The following is a 17,944-nucleotide window of genomic DNA, read 5'->3' on the forward strand; positions in this document are numbered from 1 at the left end:
ATCTAAGTTAGATGAGGGCATAATCTTACTGCTGTGGAAAATGTCTCAGCATAGTTTATGTAATTGAAAAAAGTCATACAAACTGTTACATAACACCAACAAATGCATTATTATTATTTTTTAAATCACTTCATAAAAAGTTCAACTTAAGTTGTAAACAATAGCCTAAAAATATCATGTCCAAAATTATACAGTACATTATAATTATATCCAAAAAAATGATTTGCAGTTGCAGTATATTTAGATTTTTGTCAGGGTACATCATAAAAAGTCTCCTGCATCTCAACTCTTTCCCTGTCTCAGTTATACTGTTCTCAGAAGCCATGTAGCACCCCTGGGTTATGTGAGGACACTGGCAACTTCATATCACCGTGTAACAATTGTTTTTTTGGTTCCTAGGTAGTAAGTGTTATTTCTTAATTGCTTATGCCTCAAAAGTATAGAAAACAGCTATTATTCCCCACAAACTTTGCTTTTGTGACCAGGACAGTGATATTTTGAAATTTACCTATTTTCCAGAACATTCCAGATAGATTCAGTGCTGAGTAAACTTGGAGTAACTTCTAGAACTTTCCAGTAATATAAATAGTAGTATAAATACAGGGGCCTTAAGCCCACCAGTTCAGTTTAGTTCCAGCTGCCTAAGTGGATACATATCTGCATTTTTCTGAGATGGCATCAAGAGGCTGCAATGGTGGCATTCCTGATGGGTCTCCAAGGCGGTTTTACCAAGTTTCCCTGCTATCTTTGCCTTTGCGACAGCAGGGACACCAAGGCGCACTACCATAGGCGGGACTGGCCACAGTGGACAGAGTTCTCTGTGGGGATGAACAACATTAAGTGGGAGCCACTGGTGGACCCCTGGAAGGTACTGATGCCACCACTGCACATCAAATTGGGCCTTATGAAACAATTTGTCAGAGCTCTAGATAAGGAGTTGGCAGCCTTCAAGTACCTTCAAGACTTCTTCCCTAAGCTGTCTGAGGCAAAGGTCAAAGCCGGTGTCTTCATCGGACCACAGATAAAGAAGATCCTGGAGTGCAATGAATTCCCCAAGAAGCTCACTAGTAAGGAGAAAGCGGCTTGGCCAAAAACTATGTGGAGCTTGTTGAGACTCTGGTGAAGAACTACGGCACAATGGGCTGTAGGATGTCCCTCAAAGTCCATATCCTTGATGCTCATCTTGATAAATTCAAGGAGAACATGGGAGCGTACTCGGAGGAGCAAGGCGAGCGCTTCTACCAGGATATACTGGACTTTGAACGCCGCTACCAAGGACAGTATAACGAGAACATGATGGAAGACTACATTTGGGGGCTGATTCGTGAAAGTGATTTACAGTATAATCGTAAATCCCGAAAAACTACTCACTTCTAAATCTTTTGTAGTCATTTTTGTATTACTTTAGTATAAATACATGTTAATTTGGATTCATATGTAGTTTTTTTCTGACTAAGTGAACGTAAAGACCGTTTTCTCATTGGAAATAGGTACATTTCAAAATATCACTGTCCTGGTCACAAAAGCAAAGTTTGTGGGGAATAATAGCCATTTTCTATGCTTTTGAGGCATAAGCAATTAGGAAATAACACTTACTACCCAGGAACAAAAATTGTGTTACATAGTGTATTCATTTTTTGCAAATGGATAGTGTGTGACCTGGCACAAGTAGCTGATTTCTAAAAGCATTGTGGTTTATTCTCAGCTAATGTTGTTTATTGAAAGAAAATAACTAAACTAATTGAAAAGGCCACTGAGTATTGCTGGTAAGAAGATTGTGCTCCGACTAAACTGACATGGGCATTTAATTATGATCATAGAGTGGGATGAAGAACTCTTGACATATGTGTCTACTGTACCTGATTTATGAATACATAACATCCAAATCAATACTATAATGATTTTAAAAACCCAAGGACAAATTTGCATTGCCTGGTGTATCTGAGCAAGGGTAAGGTATTAAAAGCAGTGTTCACTTGATACTCCTGCACTCCCCCTCCCCCATCCTCACAATACCAGGGTAAAGTAGAACCCTGCAGTGAACAGGGTGATGCTCAGTTCTCTCAGGGGGTTTAACCAATGTTCAGAGCACCAGTGCACATTTCAAGCCACTAATTTTCCTCTTTTAACATAATTTTGAACACCAACAGATTAAGGTTCTATGGTGACACATAAGGTCATTTCTCTTCACTGTTTGTATTTTGACAATAACTGTTTATAGTCTTCATAACCTTTGATACGACCTAGATACTGTACTTACCATAAACAGTACAGCTCACTTTTCCAGATAGCTAATATTAAGCTACACATAATATAATTAAACTACAGGCTTTATCAGGTTTTTTAAAAGGTGGAAATGGTTAGCCTTGTAAAGTATATCTGAATGGATTCATTAGTAAAAAATGGTTATACATTTACTTTTACATAATCATTTAGAGGTTTCAAATTTTAGTTCATGGGTTTCGATCATGAAACTGGAGGTTGATGGGAGATCCTGGAACTATTAGAAGCCGAGTCATGGGAGTGACTTCCTTTTCTTTGGGATCAGTTCTGATTTCAAATTGCTTCACCAGCTGCAAAAGAAAGACGTTTAAAATACTGTGATAGACATTGTTCTTTAAAGAGTACAATACTTCGCTTCAAAAGTCCTTCCTGTAGTTTCCATGGTGTTTGTATTTGGTTCTGGGTAATGCGTCTCCAATACGGAGGTATTGAAATTGTTCTCTAAATCTGCCTTTAACCTGGCTCTGAGCTTATCTGAAGAATCTTAACAACATGACCTAGCAACTTTGCCAGGCCCCACCTACTCTGCATTCATAGACAGAGTATCTATACATGATTTAAAAGGAACAGGGAAGGCTGTTCAGTCCCAGCCCAGGGGATTCTTCAGAGCAGCTCAAAGATAGTTAAAATGTAAATTTAGAGAACAATGATAACAACTCAAATTGAAATAGTAAGGGACATGTCAAAAGAAATAAATAAAATGTCAGCTGCAGTAGACTAGTCTTCATTTCTAATGTGAACACAGAGTTGTTGAAGCAGGAATGTGTAGTTGCTGCACAAGTGAAACACATTCAGAAACCACCCACTATCTCCGGATTATATATGCAGTTTTACCCTTGATAAAGCCAGGTACATTTCCAGCTCTGCTATTCTCCGGCCAACGCACCCTCGGACTCCATATCCAAACGGGATAGAGCTGAACGGGTGTGGTTTTAAGAGCTCCTGTTTCTGCAGCCATCTTTCAGGTTTGAATGTTAATGGATCAGGAAATTCAGATGGATCCACTGAGGAAGCATAATGACACATGACAAGGAGAACCTACAAAGACAAACATTAGCATTACATTTTTAGTTTGTTCTTATTTGTACAAACTGTTACACTCCAGTGGCATGTCTAAGTACGTTGTACGATGACTTTACTATGGTCTTCAAATCCAATCAAAACTTCTTCTATTCAATCTAAACTGCTGTTTAGAGTAAACATAAAACACCTGGCAGATAAAGTAAAGCTCTAAACAAGTTAAAATAACCATACATAGTATTTAACTCACTGTAAAACAAATAATTATATCTTCTTGTGTGCAGTGTCCTAAGTATACCCCCTCCCCATTTTGCATGCTTGAAGAGATTCCCCTTAGAACTGGCTGTGCTACTGAATTTTGAACTCAAATAAGCTACTGGGTTTACTCTGTATTAATAAAAAAAAACACAATGTTAAATATTTAGGTTACTACAAAGGTGAAAAATAAAATGGTGGTCCAAGTACACATTAATGCAATACCTGAGAAGGTATGTGGTAGTCGCCAAGAACAATGTCTGTTTCCAGAATTCTTCCATTTTCAGGTACAACAGGATACAACCTATGTGAATAAATAAACAGCAAGATACCAAACCACAACACTGGGGACATGTTATTCCAAAATGTCTTGACAATTACCTGTGCCTGAATAATTCACCAGGTAGAGCAATGTCTTCGAAAACATAAGCTCTTCTATGACATTTTTAACACTTAAAGTTCATGATATGTTTGCTATAGGGCGAAATAGCCATTACGTTTATTTCCAATTAAATACGACAATCACCTCAACACTTCCTTAACAACAGCTTTTACCAAAGGCATTTAATCCAGGTCCTGATGTTTCCAGTAACACGCTCATGTGCTGTATGGATAGTCTAGCCGGGAGACCTCTTTGTGACTAGTGGAGGACCATCCTGTCGGGAACAGCCTTCTGAAGGGTAGGGAACGGTCTGCCAGATGGTAGATAGGGTACATGAAATAAACTTGAATATTCTTAAAGTCTAAAAAAAAAATATATATATATATATATATATATATATATATATATATATATATATATATATATATATATATAAAATATCATATCATATGAAGAGACTACATTTGTTGCTTTACTTTTAAAGGTACTTTGTCCATATTCAAACCAGACTTCAGGTGTACCATTCACTTATCTCCTCACTCTGTTTTTGGTTTACATACTTACCGTATCCACCCCAGCCATCAGGAGTTCAGTGATGCTGCTGTAGATTTCTGATTGGTTAAGTTTATCACATGACAGTAAGTAAGTTAAGTAGTTTCCTTGAACAGGTTCTTTTCTCTGAAGCTTGGCTTGAATGTCAGTTAATCTTTGGTCAACTTTAGCTTTTGCTAGAAAAAAATAAATACAAAAAGAACACGGAGCAATTAGTAAAACAGGTCTTGAATTTTTTTTTTTTTTTTTTGGTGTGTGTGTTCAAACTCATTGATAATGACATCACCCACTACCACTAACTGGCTGCATTTTCACACGTATTACGGCATTGTGTTGTAACGCATGTGTACAGTGACAGGGATTGGAATACCTTTAGCAAGCTTTTTCTTTTTTTCACTTTATCAAGTGCTTTATTAAGATGGGTGCCTTTGTTACATGGAAGAGGAAACAATTTCAGCCATCTACACCAAATCATTGAGCAGATCATGAAAATATCACCCAGGTTACATTTCTTTTGGCTTTACTGTCAATGTGTGCCCCACAATATTTTGGTGCAGAATAAACTACTGGCTTAAGGGATAGAGATTTGAAGAAAACAGAATATTGAAAACAAGCAGATTTTAAGACCAAGGAAGTGTTATGGAACATAAGTACTGGTGCAGAACAATGTGGACTACTGGATGAAATAAAGAAGTGGTTATGAAAGACGTAAACAAGGCTGTATAAATATAAGCAAGTTTGTTAGACCAGAGAAAGAAAAGAAGACTGCAGTACCCTCTGGTCTCCGGAACTGGTAATTATACCATTCTGAACTGCATGCTGCCAATAAAGTTTCTTAAACTTAAACCTTGTTGTATTTGTGCAAACACTTTGGGTCAATACACAAAATAACACAGCCAGTGGCCAGTGGCGTAACTCAAAAGTGTGTGTGTGTGTGGGGGGGGGGGGCATGCATAAAGATTATTCTATCAGAAATAATGAAAAAGTGAGGGGAGCATGTCCCCCGTGTAAATTACACCTATGTGTGAGGCGGTTAACGTAAGATATCAATGTAGCTTACGATAAGGAAAAAAGTTACACTACCACATTGACTTAATGTTTTAACTTAGCAACAAAGGGAACAACTGATATCCCAACCACCCCTGAGCATTTCTAATCAACCACTAGCATGATGCATTTACTTATCCATTTCAGGGACATGTACTTGCTAACATGGTCTTCAACTCTGAATCAAATCAATGCAGATTTACCAAAGCTGAACATTGTATCCCAGGCCTGAATGTATTTATTCCAGAATGGGAGTACAGATCGAGTCCATTTCGGCAAAACCATGATTATGGCAAACATCTGGAACATAGTGCCAACAGAATTGATGAAGTCTTGTGTTTCTTTAGGAATGCTGGGCTCAAGGCACCCCAGTCGAGACTCCAGAACAACAGAAGAGACACCTGGTAGAGATGAAGATTAACAATCTCATCAGAACATGATACTGGATGATTAAAGCAATTTCCTGCATAAGCAAACAATTCATTTCCTAGCAGTACCAACTGTAGTATTTTTAACTTGGAGCTATTTTATTACATTTAATAGACATGGGAGAGGTTTAATTAGCTACTTGGTCTGTCAATAAGGCATTTTTTGGCTGGTTTGTCAATTACTAGCAGACAGTAACCCTAATAAGATATCGTATACAGCTCTTTCTCATACTATTGTACTTTTGCAGTAATTTTGAGCCAGCCGTGAGCTAAAAAAAATACCTTCTGTTATGTCACAGATAAATGTCCACGGCTTGGCAAATTCCTTGTTTCCAATAGCAACACTGTTAATGGTTTCAGCCTATTGCAGTGTGTATGTGAAATATAAACACTTTTTCAACATTTTAGCTCACATTGATACCCAGTTTATCACTGACAGTAGTACATCTTAAATTTAAACTACACTACCGGTCAAAAGTTTAACACCCCCACTTTTCCAGTTTTTATTGAAATTTAAGCAGTTCAAGTCCAGTGAATAACCTGAAATGGTACAAAGGTAAGCGGTAAACTGCCAGAGGAAAAAAAAAAAAAGTTTAGGTTACCAAAAACTGAAAAATAATGTATATTTCAGAGTTATACAAAAAGGCCTTTTTCAGGGAACAAGTAATGGATTAACAACTTACAGCTGTTCTGCAGCAATGGAATTAAATTAAGCCTTGAAAGTTGATGCTAACAATTCCTACAGGTGTCCCAACTTTTGTTGATTACTTACAAACCCTCTGTCTGCATAAAAGCAGTGTTGGAACAGATTGTGTTACTACACCCTCTTAAGCATTGTTTGGACAGTATTGTACTGCATGAAGTAGTATATTGCTATCATAATGGCGAGAAAAAGGCAATTAACAAAGGAAGGCAGACACACCATTATAACCCTTAAAAGTGTAGGTTTTTCCTTTAGAGAAATTGCAAAGCCAAGGTGTCAGTGAGTACGGTTTCCTACACCATCAAAAGGCACTTGGAAACTCTGACAGGAAGAGGTCTGGCAGACCCAAAGCCACAACAGAATCAGAAAACAAGTTTCTGAGAGTCAACAGTTTGCATGATAGGCGGCTCACAGAACAACAGCTTCAAGCACAGCTTAACACTGGTCGAAGTAAGCAAGTCTCAGTTTCAACTGTGAAGAGAAGACTTCGAGCTGCAGGTTTGACAGGTCCAGTGGCAGTAAGAAAGCCATTGCTAAGATGGCAAAATAAGAAAAAAAGGCTTGCCTGGGCCATGAAGCACCGCCAGTGGACTACTGAAGACTGGAAGAAGGTCTTATGGACTGATGAATCAAAATTTGAAAACTTCGGTTCATCACGCAGGGTTTTTGTACACCGTCGAGTAGGCAAAAGGATGGTTCCTCGGTGTGTGACACCAACTGTCAAACATGGAGGAGGAAGCGTGATGGTCTGGGGCTCTTTTGCTGGATCCAGAGTCGGCGACTTGCACAGAGTGAGTGGCACCCTGAACCAAAACGGCTACCACAGCATTTTGCAGCGCCATGCAATACCCCCTGGTATACGCCTAGTTGGTCAGGGGTTCATCCTACAGCAAGATAATGACCCAAAACATACCTCCAGGCTATGTCAAAACTACCTTAGAAGAAAACAACAAGACGGTAGGCTTCAAATCATGGATTGGCCATCACAGTCTCCAGACTTAAACCCCATCGAGCTGGTTTGGGATGAACTGGACAGAAGGGTGAAAGCAAAGCAACCTACAAGTGCAACACATTTGTGGGAACTTCTGCAACAATGTTGGGAAGAACTTTCCGCAATATTTGATTTCCATTGTAGAAAGAATGCCACGAGTGTGTTCGGCTGTTATATCTGCAAAAGGTGGCTACTTTGATGAGTCAAAAATTTAGATTAAATTTTGTTAAACAAAATGATTCCATGATTTCTTCTTTATCTCCAATTGTTTATTTGTTCTATGCTTTAATTTCAGAGTACACAGAGACATTAAACTGCGTAAATTTCAATAAAAACTGGAAAAATGGAGGTGCTCTAAAACTTTTGACCCGTAGTGTACATAAAAAAAATCTAATTTTACATTAGCACTATAAATGGGAACCTGTTCTCAGGTGTTTACTCAGTTTAATAAATTAATCCACTGATACGATTTAACACAAATATTTTGTAAAAATTCTCATTGAGAGCTTAAAACTGCTAAATTGTCGTCCACGGCTTTTTCAATAACATTATTTACAAACTTTTGATAACTCTGGGTTTGAACAAAAAAAAAAAAAAAAAAGACACATCAATTGTAGCTTTTTATGTACTTGTTTTGACATGTTTGACGGTTACCTTCTAAACAGAGTTTGCTGTTATCCACCATCATTTTGGAACTACTACAGTGTATACAACAATGTGTATTTGTGAAAACTATGTAACCATTTTCTACATCACCCTAAAAACAGATACAGATTTCTGCTTACTTGGAGATAATAAAATGTAATTTTGTAAGTAAATGCAACTTTACCTTCAAATGAGAAACGGTATATTTCATTTGTTAGGTCATAAACCATGTTTCCAGAGCCCTTTGTGTCTCTCAAAAACTGTATTCTCTTGATCAGGTCTGTCACTACCTCATTAATAGATTTGTCAAACAGTTTGGCCTCCTTGGGTTTCAGTATCCTCTGGTTGAGGACAGTACGGAGTCTATGCCAATCTTCACCTTCCCTAAAATAATTTACCACAGGAAAATTGTATACTTTAAGAGTAAGGTTGAATAAAACAAAATCACTGCACCTATATAGAATGAGTTTAATTGATTGCAGCAGACAGCAAAACAATTCCATAAATCTATCCTGCTGTTATATATCTAACTTAAAACTTAAAGCTGAAATGGTCCACATCCCTCAGTTCTTTCCTGTCAATAACCAATCAGCTGCTTCCCTATTGACCGACATGCTTTCAGCGAGGGAATATGCTAGGACCCAGAGAACACTGCTAAGGTGAAAAGAACAAGAAAGTGCATGTATAACAGATTTCCTGTAAAAAGGGCACAACAAACGTCCTTTAAATTTAAGTAGTACCAGAAATCATGTTTTAGAATGAAAATAGCCATGTGCTATAACATGAGTTTCTTTCAAAACTACACATTTTTACACCTATAGTATATAGCAAATGGAAGAGCAAATGAGGTAAGATTTATGGAATTACTGTCCACTACAATTCCTTTAAGGTTAGAGTCCTAGATTTAGCAGGGTATCTTTTTTTCAGTATTTTCACTGGGATAGTCCATCTTATACAGTTCAGTGATGTCATCATCATGTGCTAAAACAGAAACTGACCAACAAATACATTACATATTACAAATGCAATTTTACAACAAAACCACAATGCAGCCTTCAGAAAGTTGCAATTAACTCATAAGAAATAGTAACAGGGATTGATTTGAATGTTTACCAAATTAACTTTAACAAGTTAAAAATCATGCTTAAAAAAAAAAAAAAAAAAAAAACCTTACTTGAGAACAGGTCCATTTTCCAATCCCCGTAGAATCCGATACTCCTTCCATTCCCTATTGTCTCCTCTAGAGGGATATTTCCCCTCATTTCTTAACACCTGCTCAATCAGAGCTGCATCTGCAATGCTGACGGCGTTGAGCCGACCAATTGTTGTTTTCCAGATTGGACCATACTTCTTCTTGTTGATAAGCTGAGAGGGGAATATGATATTGATTTATTCAACATAACAATTCTGTTTTTAATGTAATCAATTTTAGCTTGTAAAAGTATTTTGGGACATTATGCAATAGAATATTTGATTGAATAAATGCATGATTATCTCATGATGTTAACCAATATCTCCAGACTGAATTCATTCATGCAATACTACAAAAATGCATTGTAGTAGTGTCATTATTATCGGTATGAGTGATTGTGTTGTAAAAGTATAGACATACCATGAAATTCATCTACAGGGTAACACAGCTATAGTGTTGAGTAAACATCTGAAATATGTGCCAAGACAAAACAGCTACTAATAATGCATTAAGAGACCAACAATATAGCAGAAATTCACTGATAACTTGTAGTCCTTGGTTCCTTTTGGTTTTAAAAGAAAGTAGTCCAACCCAGGCAACTTTCAAAAGACACAGTGCAGACGCTATGACAGTGATGTCTGTGTAACTTAATGACTGCAGATACCTTATTTTAATTTGCCATGAAGTGACCCACATTCATGTTGAGAATTGATGTTGATCGGTTTGTTATGGTCATACAATAATGAGCTAAATTGCAATGATTTTTTTTTTTTTTCCTCGTAACTTGCAGTCATTCATCCTGCTCATCTACCAGTGCTTGCTTAAACCACACTGATTGTCAGATAAGAGTAAATGACATAGTTTGTGAAGTTTGATCTGTCCAGTCTTGGATGAAATTTGGATACATCCAATCATGACAACCAAACCTGTTATGCCTGTGAAATAATAGCAAACTGAACATTCTGTCTCTGCAACGCTTCACCTTGTGCCTCAAGGCATAAAAAGGTTTGCGATTATTAGATGACTATGCTCTCCCTGTCATTACTTATTGATTAATTGGATGCCCAGCTGTTTCATCAGATCTCCAATCTGAATGAATAGAACATCTATTCTTGCCATGCTACAAACATTTATAATTCTCACTCTTTCTCTGCACCAGTCAAACCTGAATATCCTGCTAATGTCATAATGCTTTTAAATCTCAGGCATGCTTTAGGACAATGTCTCCCAAACCCCATGTGTGTTCTGGTTTTTATGCAAACTGAGCTCTCAATTACTTAACTGGACCTTGAATTGGACCAGTAATTTGCTTAATTAGACCTTTTTAATTGTTCTCAGCTCCTAAAGTGTTCAAGTTACTTATAAAATGTTGTAGCTAACTTGAAATCTACAACTGTTTAACAGGTGAAAACAAGTAAAATGGTCTAATTACGCAAATTAAGTGTTTAGTTCAGTAATTGAGAACTCAGTTGGAATGAAAAACAGGAGACACACGGGGTCCCTAGCACCAGGGTTGGGAAGCCCTGCTTTAGGGCATGGTGGTCCTTTCATTGTCTTGAGTTTGGGAATGTATCACCACACAAATATAGTAGTTTCGTTTCATTTAACAGGTGTGTCAAAGTAAAGACGATTCAGTCTTTTACTGAGCTGCTGTACAATGAAAACCTACCTGCATCTCATGTGATTTCATTAGGTATCTGTTTATGACATCTTAATTTGTTTGTTAGTAAAACTGGAAGTTCAAAATTCCACAGAAGTAATACTCAAAGTTTTACTAGGATTAAGGGATAATCCTGGGATAACCAGATATAGGTGTCTGATGCAGCTCACTGGAAAAACATAGGAAATCTGGGATGGCTTATCAAAATGGTGTATGGTATACATAATGGTATTTCTTAGACATGTTTTCTTGCTCAAAGCAGATGCAAAAATCTAAGCAGCCATGGGGTGGATCTGTGCAATGAAAGAGCAACCTGTTGAAAGAAGAGTCCAGGTGTGGATTCATCCATAACTATTAAACACACAATAGTGCTGAATTTAGACATACTGAAAGAAACCAGATGTCCGCTGCTTTATAGTCCCACTAGGATTCCACGATTGTGGTAAACAAATCACGGCATTTGCCACTTAACCCAACCAATCAGATTGCCTGCACTGTCTAAATTATTCACATAGTTTAGTCTGAGATTTGGGCATCATAGAGTCACACACAGAAATGGCTCTGTTCAAATTTTAAACTTCAAGTTCTACTGAATTCACCGTTAAAGATAAAGCAAACTGAGAATTCTCCCTCACAACATACCGATGTGTTCGATTATTAGATAGCACGCGCTCTCCCTGTCGTTACTTATTGATTTGTTTGATGCACCACTGTCACAGCAGATCTCATATCGGAATGAGTAGAACAACTGTTTTTACCAGATTACAAAAGTTTACAATTCTCTCCTTTTCTCTGCACCAATCAAACCTGAATATCCTTATAATCTCAGGCTTGCTTTAGGCAATGGCTGTAATTTCTTTGTCTTGAGTTAAATGCAACTTCTGTGAAACATTCCTTAATTTAACAGGTGTGTCAAAGTAAGTAAAAAATGTCAGTCTTTTACTGAGCTGCTGTAATGAAGACCTACCTGCATCTTATGTGATTTCTTTAGGTATCCTTTCAAGGCAAACCAATAAAAAGCAGTCCAGGCTCCATAACCAGGCATCTCACGTATCATCTCACTTTGCTTGATGATGAGTATTCGGTGTTTGTTTCTCCTTGATACTAGCAGCTGATGACACAGGTCTGTTCCAGGGAAACAGAGAGGGATCCCCCTTGGTCCTTATCAGTACAGGATGCTGCCCCATCCTAAGGGCCTCCAACTTGATTAATACAGAGATCATTGTTTCTGTTGAACGATAACAGACCACCAGTTTCAGCATAAAAAATAAATAAAAATTCAACTACTTTCAATCAACTTGTGTGTGTAATATATATATATATATATATATATATATATATATACATATATACACACACACATACACACACACAGTGCCTTGCAAAAGTATTCAGATCCCTGACCAATTCTCTCATATTACTGAATTACAAATGGTACATTGAAATTTCGTTCTGCTCGATATTTTATTTTTAAACACTGAAACAAAGAATCAATTATTGTAAGGTGACATTGGTTTTCTGTTGGGAAATATTTTTAAGAAAAATAAAAAACTGAAATATCTTGCTTGCATAAGTATTCAACCTCTGTGCTGTGGAAGCTCCCAGTTTGCACCGATGAAAGAAATTGCCCAAACGAGGTCACAATTACCTTACCATTGGCCTCCACCTGTGAACCATTAAAGTTGCTGTCACATTTTCTTGATAAAAACCCCACTGTAGAAGGATCATTGGTAAGGCTGTGAATCTGAAGGAAAATGTAGACCAAAGACCAAAGACCACTGACCACTGACCACTATACAGAAGTTAGAGATAAAGTAATAACAGATGCATAGATTAGGGAAAGGGTACAAAATAATATCCAAGTGTTTGGATAACCCAGTGAGCACAGTTGGATCAATAATCAGGAAGTGGAAGCTGCATCACACCACCCAGGCACTGCCAAGAAATGGCCGTCCCTCAAAACTCAGCGCTCAAACAAGGAGGAGACTTGTGAGAGAAGCCACAGACAGGATAACAATTACTTTGAAGGAGCTACGGAGTTCAGTGGCTGGGAGTGGAGTAATGGTGCACCAGTCAACCATATCAAGAGCTCTGCATAACACTGGCTTGGATGGGAGGGTGGCAAGAAAGAAGCCGTTACTCAAAAAGTACCATCTGAAAGCACGTCTGGAGTTTGCCAGAAAGCATGAGAGTGACCCAGCTGTGATGTGGGAAAAGGTTTTGTGGTCAGATGAGATCAAGATAGAGCTTTTTGGCCAAAGCTCAAAGTGCTATTTGTGGCGCAAACCTAACACTGCCCATGCCTCAAGACACACCATCCCTACAGTGAAGTATGGTGGTGACAGCATCATGCTGTGGGGATGCTTCTCATCAGCAGGGACTGGGCATGTTGTTTCAATTGAAGGAAGAATGGATGGAGTAAAATACAGTTCTACTGCAGCTATACTGCTTCAATCTGCTAAAAAAAAGCTTGGGAAGAAATTCACCTTTCAGCAGGACAATGATCCCAAGCATAAGGCCAAAGCAACATTGGAGTGGCTCAAGAACAAAAAGGTGAATGTCCTACAGTGGCCTAGTCAAAGTCCTGATCTCAATCCCATTGAGAATCTGTGGCACTATTTGAAAATTGCGGTCCACAAGCGTCGTCCAACCAACCTGAACAACCTGGAGCAAATCTGCCAAGAAGAATGGGCCAAAAATCACTCCGACACTGTGTGCAAAGCTGGTACATACTTACCCCAAAAGACTTAAAGCTGTTATTGCAGGGAAAGGTGGCTCTACCAAATATTAATGTGTGGGGGTTGAATTCTTATGAAAGCAAGATATTTCAGTTTTTTATTTTTCTTAAAAATATTTCCAAGCATAAAACCAATGTCACCTTTCAATAACTGATTTTGAGTTTAAGTGTTTTAAAATAAAATATTAAACAGAACGAAATTTCAATGTACCATTTGTAATTCAGTAATATGAGAGAATTGGTCAGGGGTCTGAATACTTTTGCAAGCCACTGTGTGTGTGTGTGTGTGTGTGTATATACACACACACACACACACACACACACACACACACACACACACCCACACACACCACATATATATATATATATATATATATATATATATATATATATATATATATATATATACACACACACACACTTTCTTTTTTTCACCTGCAAGCAATTTATTTTCATTTCTAACTTCAAAATTGTAAAATAATTGTGGTGACCACGTCTCCAAGTTCATATACCATCGCAGTTAATAATTTACACGACAGACCACAGAGCGGCAGTGCCATTTGTATTAACTTGTGTTTTACTCCAGAACACTACTGGATGATAGTGTTATGCACGTACTTATTATAAATGCACGTTAGCGGAATTTCACTTCACCCACCATCACCAAACTTTGTTTACTGTTGCAGTAAAGTATTCAAAAATAGCCCACATCGGTGTCTGAAATCAGGAATGCTTTACTTTTGCACATGCGATTAACAACTACTGGAACAAGCATAGTTAGAATTACGTTCCCTACAACATGTAGTTTGACAAAAGGTTAACATGTCTAAATTTAAAATAATACGACAATTAACACACATTGAACGTATACAGACAATTGTTATACACAGCTATTTACCTGGAAGAAAGAGTTATGTAAATATCCTTTCAGCCGGAGCGACACCGTTGGTTCAGGTGTTGAACTTCTAACCCTCCAGGTCCTGGAAGAAGAATTGGACCTCAGCAAAAAAAAAGGCGGAGTCAACAAACTAAGGGACAGTACAAAGTTATGGACGTTTTTCAAAAGCGTGGGATGTGACGTGGTGTTAAGGAGTTTGAAATCGCTTTACAAACAGTACAAGGGCATCTGTATTGCTATTTCGGAAAAAAAAGGCTTTTTACATGTCAAGTAGCAATTTTGTTTGTTTACATTGTTCCATGTGTCTGTGTTGCTATTAAAATGAATTAAGTTGTTTATATTGTTACTTTGTTTAGAAATACATTAAAAAGGAAAGGTGTGCACTTATAAAGCAGTGCATGAATATATGTTATCGCCTATGTCAGAATCTCGGCCAATGACGTAAATGCCCGGTCAGTGCTGCCATTGGCCGCTGCTCTTCGGCACTGACGACAGTGTCCGCCCTTTGAAGTCAATGGCCAAGTTGAACCCAGGTGTGTGTTTGCACCGTATATCTCCCTGCCCATGCCATTATCATTAGTAAATGATAGATTAAAACTTGCACGTGGAAGGATATGTAAATAAATATAGATTCACAGCCCTAAACGTGAGAAAACGGACTGTTTAGGTTAGACTTAGTTTTGGAACAACAATACTCTGAATAGCTCAGAAGGATTGAAAACACCATACAAGAGAAAGCGTGCTGTGTATCCGTACATAACCTTTAACAAATGGAGAGCCGTGTTAACTTTAAATTAATGACTACTACAACCTCTATCAACTGGATCATGTTAAAAAAAATACAAAAAAACCCGTAACATTTCACCATAAAAAATGTAATAAAGACAGCCACAAGAGGGCAGTGTTTGTCTATATCTTACTTTAAATCTGTAAAACACTACACAATCTACAAATAGGGCCCTACTGTATTACAATTAGTTTAAAATGCAGTTCTTGCATGACTTTGCTGAAATCTGTATATGAGGTTATAGTCAACAGCACATCATCAACCATGTCCCTGGCAAAATGTTATCCTAAAACGGCCTCACAATCAAAATATGCTTGTACGTCCGTCCTTACGTTGAGACTTGGCATTAACATTAATTAGCGAGCATTGAGAATATTTGATTAGATATGTGGAGGTGTCTTTTTTCTGTACATAACTCTGCATGTCAAACTTGCATTTATAAATGTACCTTGGGGAATGCTTATCTAATTTTAATGCAACCTGGTGTACACATTCTTATGCATAAGTATTTAACAATAACCCAATCTGGTAACATGTGAAGTTGTACGTACACCCCTTCATAGATAAGTCATTCTATACTATTCTAAACATACTGTTGCTATATCTCATGGTTGTCAACTTTTCTCAAATTTTTTCCAGGCATTGATAATAATACCTACCCACCTACCCACACACACACGCACACACACGCACATATGTATACACATTTTTTTTAAGTATTGTTGAGTTTCACACTAAAATATAACAATTTATTTTACTTTTGCACAGCCTTCAGTGCATTTGTGTGTGTGTGTGTGTGTGTGTGTGTGTATATATATATATATATATATATATATATATATATATATATATATATATATATATATATATATATATATATACACACACACACACACGCACACACACACACACACAGTGGCTCTCAAAAGTATTCACCCACCCCTTGGACTTTTCCACATTTTATTGTGTTACAACATGGAATCAAAATGGATTTTATTAGGAGTTTTTGCCACTGATTAACACACAAAAAAGTCCATAATGTCAAAGTGTAAAATAAAATGTACAAATTGTTCTAAATTAATTACAAATATAAAACAGAAAATAATTGATTGCATAAGTATTCACCCCCTTTGCTACGACACACCTAAATAAGCTCTGGTGCAACCAATTGTCTTTAGAAGTCACATCATTAGTTGAAAGGAGTCCACCTGTGTGCAATTAAAGTGTTTCACATGATTTCAGATTAAATACACCTGTCTCTGGGAGGTCCCACAGTTGGTTAGTACATTTCCTAACAAAAACTACATCATGAAGACAAAGGAACATTCAAAGCAACTCCGGAAAAAGGTTCTTCAAAAGCACCAATCAGGGGTAGGATATAAGAACATTTCCAAGACACTGAATATCCCTGGGAGCACAGTAAAGTCCATTATTAAGAAATGGAGAGAATATGGCACAATTATGAATCTGTCTAGAACAGGCCATCCTCAAAAACTGAGTTTTCGGGAGAGAAGGGCACTAGTCAGGGAGGCCACCAAGAGGCCTATGGCAACTCTAAAAGAGTTACAGTCTTCCACTGCTGAGCTGGGAGACACTGTGCATACAGCAACAATAGTCTGTGTGCTTCACAAAACTGGCCTTTATGGGAGAGAAAAGAAAGCAATTGTTGAAAAAAAACTCACATCAAATATTGGCTAGAGTTTTCCAGAAGGCATGTGGGAGACTCTGAGACCAAGTGGAAGAAAATTCTATGGTCTGATGAGACCAAAGTAGATCTTTTTGGCCTCAATGCTAAGCACTATCTTTGGCGCAAGCCTAACACCGCACATCACCCTGAGAACACCATCCCTACCGTGAAGCATGGTGGTGGCAGCATCATGCTATGGGGATGCTTCTCTGTGTCAGGGCCTGGAAAGCTTGTGAAGATAGAGGGCAAAATGGATGCAGGAAAGTACAGAGAAATCCTGGAGGAAAACCTGCTGAAGTCTGCAAAAGACCTGGGACTTGGGAGAAGATTCATCTTCTAGCAGGAGAATGACCCCAAACATACAGCCAAAGCCACACTGGAGTGACTTAAAAACAAAAAGGTCAATGTCCTGGAGTGGACCAGTCAAAGCCTGGACCTCAATCCAATTGAGAATATGTGGAAAGAGTTGAAAATTGCTGTTCACCAAAGGTCCCCATCCAACTTGACGGAGCTTGAACAATTTTGCAAAGAAGAATGGGCAAAAATGGCAGTGTCCAGATGTGCAAAGCTGGTAGAGACTTATCCAAATAGACTCATGGCTGTAATTGCTGCCAAAGGTGCCTCTACCAAATATTAACTCAAGGGGATGAATACTTATGCAATCAATTATTTTCTGT

The 17,944-nt window shown here is 37.8% G+C and overlaps 1 protein-coding gene across 1 annotated transcript; it reads right to left on the minus strand.

Moving 5' to 3' along the window:
* Positions 1-1,572: 1,572 nt before the first annotated feature.
* LOC121323017 (sterol 26-hydroxylase, mitochondrial-like) lies at positions 1,573-12,206 on the minus strand. The gene is given in 9 exon segments (XM_041263735.1): positions 1,573-2,573; positions 3,118-3,321; positions 3,784-3,862; positions 4,085-4,134; positions 4,505-4,668; positions 5,743-5,940; positions 8,491-8,690; positions 9,481-9,671; positions 12,126-12,206. Coding segments are annotated over 9 exon segments (1,284 nt in total). The 5' UTR covers positions 12,204-12,206; the 3' UTR covers positions 1,573-2,453.
* Between the last annotated feature and the right edge of the window lie 5,738 nt (positions 12,207-17,944).

The sequence above is a fragment of the Polyodon spathula genome, chromosome 11, assembly GCF_017654505.1.
Source record: "Polyodon spathula isolate WHYD16114869_AA chromosome 11, ASM1765450v1, whole genome shotgun sequence".
NCBI lineage: Eukaryota > Metazoa > Chordata > Actinopteri > Acipenseriformes > Polyodontidae > Polyodon > Polyodon spathula.